The sequence below is a fragment of the Echinops telfairi genome, unplaced genomic scaffold (assembly GCF_000313985.2).
Source record: "Echinops telfairi isolate 266 unplaced genomic scaffold, ASM31398v2 ScPeMD7_7356;HRSCAF=8355, whole genome shotgun sequence".
Lineage (NCBI taxonomy): Eukaryota > Metazoa > Chordata > Mammalia > Afrosoricida > Tenrecidae > Echinops > Echinops telfairi.
In genome coordinates, this window is record NW_022111256.1 from 3568471 (window position 1) to 3577413 (window position 8943).

Genomic DNA, 8943 nt, shown 5'->3' on the forward strand with positions numbered 1-8943 from the left:
ATTCATAGAGTTGTAGTACAACCACCTGCACATCCTATCACAGAACATTTCCATCTGCCTCAGATGTTCCCTGGTTTGACCAGCACCACCTGGGGGTGCAGGTGGGGGGTGCCTGGGTCCCTCCTGAGGTCAGAAGGTGAGCCTCGCTCTGTGTTTGTTCTACAAGCTCCAGGATGGGGATTCTGAGTGTTCCTTAGAGACCCGCTAGTGACTTGTAACCCGCCTTTCCTTTTGCACCTGCCTTCTGTGCAGACAGACACAGCCAGGTGCGGTGACAATCTTGGCTAGAAATCAGGACCACACCAGCGCTAGGGGTTTTCCCCAGGCTAATTCCAATCCCATCCTTTCTTCTGATGTCCTAGTTACTGCGTTTATTTTATTATTTCTTCTCCTTCCTTGACTTTCATACCTCTGTAAGCCTTTGAAGCCTACAAAGACCCTGAGGTGGGCAAAGATATGACTGAGACAGCAGAATAGTTGCAGTTTATCCATCACATATATTCTCTCTCTCTCTCTCCATGTCTTATTCTTGCAACATCAAGAAATTTCGAGAAGACAGTTGTGTCGACCCCCAGCAATCTCATCTCCCTTGGGAAGTCCCTCGCAGAGGTGAGCAGGGACGCAGGACGAATGTCAGGACACGGGGATTCTCCTGCCCACAGACCTTCTCAGCAGGCACTGGGACCCACCCTTGTCCTGCAGTTCCGAGGCGGGATCTCAACAAGAAGGGCCACTCAGATGCCGGCGAGAGGGAGACAGACGGACAGATACAGGGGGGAGGGGGACAGCAATGAAAGGAGAAGCAAGAAAAGGCCCCGGAAAGTGAAGATGATAGGATTAGGAAGGGGAGGGAAGAGGAAAAAAAAAAACACACAAAGAGAGCTGGGTGGCTCTTTCTAAGAAAATGGACATCAAAATTTGGTTTTTCCCCCAAATGTGCTTTCTCCCCCCTCCTCTGCTGCTCCCCTCCCCAGCCCTGTCCTAGTTGTACCTAGAGGACTTCCTGCAGAACAAACCCCCCAGGGCAGAGCCTTACCTCTGATGGAGAGACAGCCAGATGTCCCTCCTCCCTCTCGGGGAGGTGCTCCTGCAGGAGGAATCCCATGCCTCGGGTGGAAGGAGGCTGACAGTGCTGGCACGTCCTTTGGGAGCCGGAGCTGGCTGGAGTCCGGTGCAAAGTGTCCGCTGGAGCCCCCTCTCTCCGGCCATCGAGGTCACACGTGTGTCTCTTCTCTTAGTGCTCGGGGGACAGACTCTACCCAAAGAGGCTCAGGGTCGGAGAGGGTCTTGCCCAGGAAGTTCATTCATCTCGGTCTTTCTTGAAGCTGGGCAGGACGTTCCTTGCAAAACCTAAAAATGTGACCGCTGCCTGCCTGACAGGCCTGGCCTGGCTGCATCTCAAGAAACAATGCCTCCTCTCCAGCGGGGCTCCTGGTCCTTTTGACTAACTGGTTTCCCTGGGCCCTGGCTTAGCAGGCAAGTGTTTGCAGAATCAGGGGTCAGGCGAAGCAGCTTCTCTGTAGCAGAGCGGGGAATCCAGGAAGGAGAATCACGGAGACAGTTTAGGGGACCTACTTCCCCCCACGTTTTCCAACTGTCACGCACGCACGCAGCCTTTCCCCAACACTCCCAGCCCCTAGACCAATACGTAGGAGATTCTCCCATTTGGGGAAGCTGGGAATACGTGGTCTCCTGTTTTTCCCGGCTTCCCAAATCAGAAGACAGAACAGGCTGGGCGGTTGCTACAGCAACCAGAGTCCCTGGAGAGCCCAGCTTGCCACACACCCTTGACTTTCAAACATGCTCTGACTTGAAGAGGAAATGTGTTCTGTGAGATGGTGCTTAGAATGATCACAGAGAGAGAGCTGTCTATCCACCCACGTCCCCACATTGGCCCTGCACTGCGGCACCCCCTTTGCCTCCATTCTGGCCTGTATTCTTCTCTTTCTTGTGCACACGCACCCAGGTGTGCCTGAGGAGAAGCTGGAAACCCAGCACCTTGTGGCCTTAGAGCAGGTTTCTGAATCACGTGCTTCTCTGTTTCTTCCTGTCTCATTCAGTCTTGGAGAAGCCAATCCCCCTGTCAAGGTGACCTTGAGCCCTGGAAGGATCTCAGTGAACCGGCCTAAAAAGCATCCTCCTCTGGGCAGGGTAAGGAGAAAACTTGCGACACACAATAGGGGGTGGGGAGGGGGGATCTAGGGCACTGAGGACCCATATTCTTGGGCTTTGGAGCTGAGGCAGGGACTAGAGAGAGAGGCCTTGCCAGTGGGTGGAAGGTGGGGGAAACCAGGCAATGAGCGAAAACTCAGGTCAGTGACTGAAATTCACACATTTGCAAAGCTTCAGCTCCAGTTTCCCACGTGAGTCCACCAACATCCCCCACGGGGTAGGGAGGGGAAGACAGTAAAGTTCCCATTGAAGGGATGGGGAAACTGAGGCCCTCGGAAGGACTGGCATGCCAAAGCTGCAGTGTCAAAATCCAGGTTAAATCCAACGCTCATAGGAGCCACACTGCCTCTTAGGAAATCCTCCAAAGGCCGCCCTCATAAATCGTCCTTGAAGAAAATAATTCTTTAAAATAAAATTCTCATCCAAGAATCTTAAAAGCATAGATATAAAATTAAGAACAGGTTAACAGTCCCTTCCTGGGTGCCTGGAGTGCACCCAGAAAGCTCAGAATGATACATCACAGTTTATTGAGGCAGAAACTAATATACTGGGTCAGAGATGGGGGGTGGGGGTGTGATTCGCAAGGCAACAATGAAATGGCTTAGTCTAAGTGGTAACACCACCAGGTTGCCCTCCTTACCGGAGAGGGCAAGTAGGCTGCAGCTGCATGGGGGCTTGACTCAGCCAAAAAAACAAACAAACAAACCCAACCTCTAACAGATTTTTGCTGCCTGCAAAGAAATCATGCTCATTCTTTTACTCTAAAACAAACATCTTGTTGCCTATAAAGTGGGAAGAATCCCACTCTGGCGTCCACTATGTGCTTCTACCTGTCTGCAAATCCAAGCTGGAGTTTGCATCAGAAAGCCTTAAGGTGACCAGATTTTAACACTGGTAAAGTGGGACACCATTGATAAAACTCATATCCTGGCGAAATAGCCACATGGCAGCTGAAAACCTTCTACCCTAACTTGTCAGGCATTCTTTCCAAAAATCAGGTCTTTTAAAAAATGCCACGGGACACGGGGGAATTTGTTAAAAAGCGGGACTGTCCCGCCAAAAGCGGGATGTCTGGTCACCTTACCTTTACCTGCCAACCTAAGTCCCATGCCCAGGAAGGAGGGAGGAGGGTGAGGGAGAAGCACAGACATCGGTAGTCAGCACCTAGGGTCTGCTGCCCTCAGTGATGAAAAGACCCATTTCAGTGGCATCTCGTCTCAACGTGTGATCAAGTCAATGGCTTGACTCTACTCAGCCACTTCTCTTGACTCTGGGGTCCCCTCCCCTGTTTTGTTTTGGGTTTTGTTTTTTTTCAGTTCCTCTGCACAGGAAGGCACTTACATTAGAGAGTATTTGGTTCTGAGAAGGAACCTTCCTGGAAGACAGAGTCAAGGGATCAGGGTGGGGAGGAATAAATGCAGACCAAAGTCCAATGTCTACCAGGCCAAAACACACCTGGGAGAATCCCTTGTCCACTTGATCCAGGACTGACCTCCATGCCCTCTAGGTGTTGAATTGTAGTTTCCCAATTAGAGGTGAGTAACACTTTAGCAGACTATGGAACGAAAGGCCTTACCAAGGAGTCCTTAGCAGAATGATCAGCAGGTGTTTCAGGACACTGGAAGAAAACAGCAGGTTGAGTACTCTCTCCGTCCCCTCCCTCCCCTATGTCCCAGCTTCTGCCAGCTACCAGGAGCTTGGACATGTGCTTGTCCCTAAACAAAGGACACTAAGGAGCGACAGGACCCAGGTAAGCCTGGTTTCCAGCCCAGCAGCCTCGTCGTTCCTGGAGATAGTTTTAGTCCTAGACATGAAAAATCAGTCTTGAGGGAAGACCAGAGGGGAAGAATGTATGTCCCATCCGCGGGATTGAAGATGGGGGTGATTGGGTGGCACCGTTGGAATTTCAAAATGTCACTCAGATGGATAATCCTTGAATGTTTTGGGGACCAAGCCACAAGGTTTAAAGTCCAGGTATTTGGTGCTGGGTGCCATCCATGAGATAAAGGAGAGGGAGTCAGGAAAGCAAGCAGAGAGAGCTAGGATTTGCGTTTCAAGGATTGAGAAGGAAGCCTAAGAGATGTCGTGTGTTCAGAGGCACCCTCTTGTGCAGGCCGTGCCCGCATCAGTCAAACTTCAGTGAGCATTCTTTTCTCAGCGTACACCCGGTGAGGCGTAGGGAGGTAGCTGGGTCTCCGTTCCCGGGCAGCCTCGGAGAACTCGGGCTTGCCAAGGCCATGGTCGGCTGCCTTCAGGTCGGGTGCAGGCTGCCCACAAGTGACGTGGGTGTACTGGCCCTGCTCCTCCTGCTCCGTCTCGCGGTGGTAGAAGTAGTTGAAGTTGGACACGATGACAGGCACGGGCAGGGCGATGGTGAGGACCCCAGCAATGGCACAGAGGGAGCCCACGATCTTGCCCCCCACCGTCATGGGGTACATGTCCCCATAACCTACTGTGGTCATGGTGACCACTGCCCACCAGAAGGCGTCCGGGATGCTGGGGAAGAGCGTGTCATCGTCATCGGCCTCCGCGAAGTAGACCGCGCTGGAGAAGAGTATGACTCCGATGAAGAGGAAGAAGATGAGCAGCCCCAGCTCCCGCATGGAGGCCTGCAAGGTCTTGCCCAGGATCTGCAGCCCCTTGGAGTGGCGGGAGAGCTTGAAGATGCGGAAGACCCGAACCAGGCGGATGACTCGGAGGATGGCCAGGGACATGGCCTGCTGCCCATTCTGGCCACCGCCGCCACTCGCCTGCTGCTGCTCCTGCTGCTGCACCAGCTCGGTGCCCAGGGTGATGAAGTAGGGGAAGATGGCCACCAGGTCGATGATGTTCATGATGTTGCGGAAGAAGGCTGGCTTGCTGGGGCAGGCGGAGAAGCGCACCAGCAGCTCGAAGGTGAACCACACAATGCACAGGGTCTCCACCAGGAAGAAGGGGTCTGTAAAGACGGAGCCCCCCAGCGTACTGAGTGAGGAGGGGTCCCCCGGCGCGAGGCCCCCAGGGGAGATGTCAGAGTTGAATTTATAGGCATCATCTTCATCCTCCTCTTCCTCCTGACTCCCCCCAGAACTCGGGGACACTCGGCTCACACTGCCGCCACCGCTTCCACCTCGACCGTCCGCGCGGAACTGGGGCAGGGTCTCCAGGCAAAAGATGACGATGGAGATGAGAATGACCAGCACGGAGACGATGGCGATGCCCCTGGCCGGCCCCGAGCTCTCCGGGTACTCGAAGAGCAGCCACACCTGGCGCTGGAAGGGCTGCGAGGGCAGCGGCTTCTCGTCCTCGCCCCCTTCGGGCAGGCAGCCCTCGTCCTCCCGGAAGGCGGCCAGAGCCTCGTCGCCCAGTTGGTAGAAGCGGATCTCCTCCAGGAAGATGTCCAGCGGCACGTTGACCGGCCTCCGCAGCCGGCCCCCGGACTGGTAGTAGTAGAGGATGGCGTCGAAGCTGGGCCGGTTGCGGTCGAAGAAGTACTCGTTCCTGAGCGGGTCGAAGAAGCGGACACGGCGGCCGGGGTCCCCCAGCAGCGTGTCCGGGAAGAGCGACAGGGTGCGCAGTTGCGTCTCGAAGCGCAGCCCGGAGATGTTGATCACCAGGCGCTCGCTACTACAGCAGCCGCCGCCCCCCGCGGCCTCGGCGAAGTCTCCCGCATCCTGTTGCGCCCCCTCCGGCTCACGGACCTCCCCCGGCGCCGCCGGCGTCAGGGATTTCTCCGATCTCATGTCCCTTTGGCCGTGCGCTCCCCGCCACGAGGACGGCGCCCAAGACGCAGCCTCCTGAGCGCGGCACCCGCTTCCCAACTCCCGGCTGCGCCCTCTTTTTCAGGGCGGGGCTCGCGCTCCCGGGAGTTCGCGGTCTGACCTGGTGATGGGTCCGCACGCCCTGGAGCCCGGGCCCCGCGCCCAGTAGGGCCCGGGAGGCGACTTGGCTGCAGCAGGTTTGACTCGGCGCCCCCGGCGACTCTTGGCTGTGGCTGGGATACCTGAACCCGCAAACTGGCGCGCGTGGAACCAGAGGCTCCAAAAGACGCGTGGCTTCGCTGCCCGCGCTGCAGGGGACTGGGCTCCCGGACGCCCGGGGCCGCGCTCCAGACGGGCCGGCCCTTCCCAGCTCCCTCGGCGGCGTCTCCAGCAGCTCCAGACCCCAGGCTGCAGCTTGGTACCAACGGGCCAGATGCGCCTTCCACGCCCAGCTCGGCCGCGACTCCCCGGCTGGGCTCGGCCTCCGCCCTCCGTCCACAGCGGGGCTCTGGCTGGCCGAGGTCGCGGCTCCCGCCGCCACGGCTGCCACCTCCTCCTGGGAGAGCGCCGCAGGCTTCGGAGAGGGCCCTGGCTCTGCCCTGGCGCCCGAGCGCGGGGACCCACCTCCCACCGTTCGAGCCTTCCCTGCCGCCGCCGCAGCTGCAGCGGCTGGGCTGGGCTCTCCGCTCTGTCCTTCCTTCCAACACACACTCTCCAAGTGACGTGGCAGGCCCCGCCTGCTGCCCCCTCCCACCCTACTCCCACATCACACCCCTCACTCAGCCAGGGGCTGCCACAAGCTGGGGCGCTGTGGGAATAGAGAAACCCAATGCCGCCGCCCCCCACTAATCTTTCCCGCGCTCACTAGGCACACGCCTCCCCCTTTCACACCTTTACACACACACACACACACACACACACACACAGCACCACCATCAACACCTGATTCCCTAATACCACACCCCATCCACCCTGCAGTCAGCTCTTCTCCTTTGGGTTGACTGAATGGACCTGCGCAATGTCATTCATCAATAAGAAAACACACCCTCTCTATACACACCCCACCCTGGCACGCCTTATAGAGTTCAATGCAGCACCACTCACCCAAACATTTCATGGAAAGAAATCAAATGACAGCGTGCCCCTCTATTGTTATCAATTCCCATTTGCCAACCACTCTGATCGCTACTTAAGAAGCACCAAACACAAAGGACAGAAGAGAAGCTTTGAGAGCATCCCATTTAAACGGTGTTCCGGTGCAGGTCCCCAAAGAATATAATGTTCCCTTTGCCAACCTGGAAGGGAGAGACGGCGTTGCAAAATGACAGTAGAGAGAAAGGAGCTGAGGAAAGTGTCTCAGAGCCCCTCCTAAGGTAATTTTCCAGGGAAGTGTGCCAGAGGCTGAACGCAGGCCCTGGGAAAGAAAGGAGCAGGCCCTGGGCTATCCTGGAATTACTGTTTATCAAGGAGCTTTTGTGCTTGTTCTCGCGCACGTGCGTGCGTGTGTGTGTGTGTGTGTGTGTGTGTGTGTGTGTGTGTCCACACACACCAGGAGGGAGGGGTGAGTGGGAAGTAGGTATGGAAGACTGTCCACACAAACCCAGAGTAGAACCGCCCCTGTGGGTTTCTGAGACTGACCCTTTGTGGTCATCACCACTTGTCTGTCATTTTGTCATACTGTGGTGACCTGTTGCTGGAAGCCACGTCACTAGTATTTTCAATGCCAGTGGGGTCACCCAAGGTGAATGGTTTCAATGGAGCTTCCAAGTTAAGAAGAGACAGCTAAGAAGGAATCCACAATCACTGCTTCCAGCAGCAGTCCAGAGGTCAAAAGACAGTGTGCCATTAGGTCGATCTGCAGCTGCACAAAACCTCTTTAGGATACTGAAAAGCAAAGTAGTTCCTTTGAGAACTAAGGTGCACCTGAGCCAAGCTATGGTCTTTTCCATCGCCCCAACTGCACCTGAAAGTTGACATTGAACAAGGAAGAGCAAAGAACCCTGACATTTGAATTGCGATGTGGAGAATATTGAAAGTGCATAGACTGCCCAAGGGACAAACCGACCCGTGTTGGAAGAAGTGCGGCCAGAGGGACTTCCTCTTACGTGCTTTTGGACGTGTCAGGAGAGACCGGTCCCTAGGGAAGGACATCGTGTTGGGTCAAGTCGAGGGCAGTGAACAGCGGACGCCCTTGACAAGATGGAGGGACACACTGACTGAAACGATGGGCTCAGACATAGGACCTGTTGTGAGGATGGCGCAGTGTGTCCTTCCGTTGTGCGTAGGATCCTACGGGTCAGAACCGGCTCGATGGCACCTAACAACAGCTCTTTCCCAGAGGAGGAAGCCTCATCTTTCTCCCACGAAGCGCTGGTGGTTTCGAACTGCTGGCCTTGCAGTGAGGTGCCCAAGGGGTAACCAGCTATATCCCTAGGGCTTCTACATAAGAGTGTGGATAAAATATAAAATAAAAATTAACACTACATTGACCTGTATGATTCCATTCAGTTCTCACAGCCCTCGGTAATGTCACAATGAAGATCCACCTAAAGATATCTGGGTTAGGCAAACTTTGCTGCCAGGAAGCAGCTAAGAGCTAAGAATGTATATCCAGCCATTTCTGAAAAACTGGGGGCTAGTGGGGGAGGACTGATCTGATCTTCTCAGACAGCCACTCCCAGATAGTGGGCGTGCTATTTGCTGCTTTGGTGCCTCAGTTTCCCCCTCCCTTGGTTAGCTGTAGCCAAATGTATTGGCTGACAATGACAAGGTGTCTTTGTTCGGCTTCTTGTGCATATTAGGTCTTTAGTAAGGACTCTCAAACCACAAGATGCATATGCGTTCTTTGTGATGCTCCGTGTTTCAAAACCACAATGGTTCTCAGCATCATTCCCTCCCAGAGGAACAGGGGAAGGAGAAAACTAAGGCTCCTGGGTGGGGAGGGGAGAGGTCAGACTAGAAGTGCGTAGGAGAGATGCTAGTGTTAGCACCACTCACAGCTTCCTCATTCTCTAGTCTAGTCCAGCCCCAG

General features: G+C 55.2%; 1 protein-coding gene and 1 long non-coding RNA gene across 2 annotated transcripts in view; both read right to left on the reverse strand.

The window, feature by feature from the left end:
- Nucleotides 1-3085, reverse strand: part of LOC123522376 — a 39321-nt gene extending 36236 nt beyond the window's left edge. Inside the window, exon 1 of the long non-coding RNA XR_006680637.1 lies at nucleotides 1037-3085. This is a non-coding gene — a long non-coding RNA (uncharacterized LOC123522376). The remainder of the gene's footprint in view (nucleotides 1-1036) is intronic.
- A 107-nt stretch (nucleotides 3086-3192) lies between these two features.
- KCNA6 (potassium voltage-gated channel subfamily A member 6) lies at nucleotides 3193-6128 on the reverse strand. The gene has a single exon (XM_004717386.2). The coding sequence runs from the start codon at nucleotides 5892-5894 to the stop codon at nucleotides 4302-4304; it is 1593 nt and encodes a 530-aa protein (XP_004717443.1). The 5' UTR covers nucleotides 5895-6128; the 3' UTR covers nucleotides 3193-4301.
- Between the last annotated feature and the right edge of the window lie 2815 nt (nucleotides 6129-8943).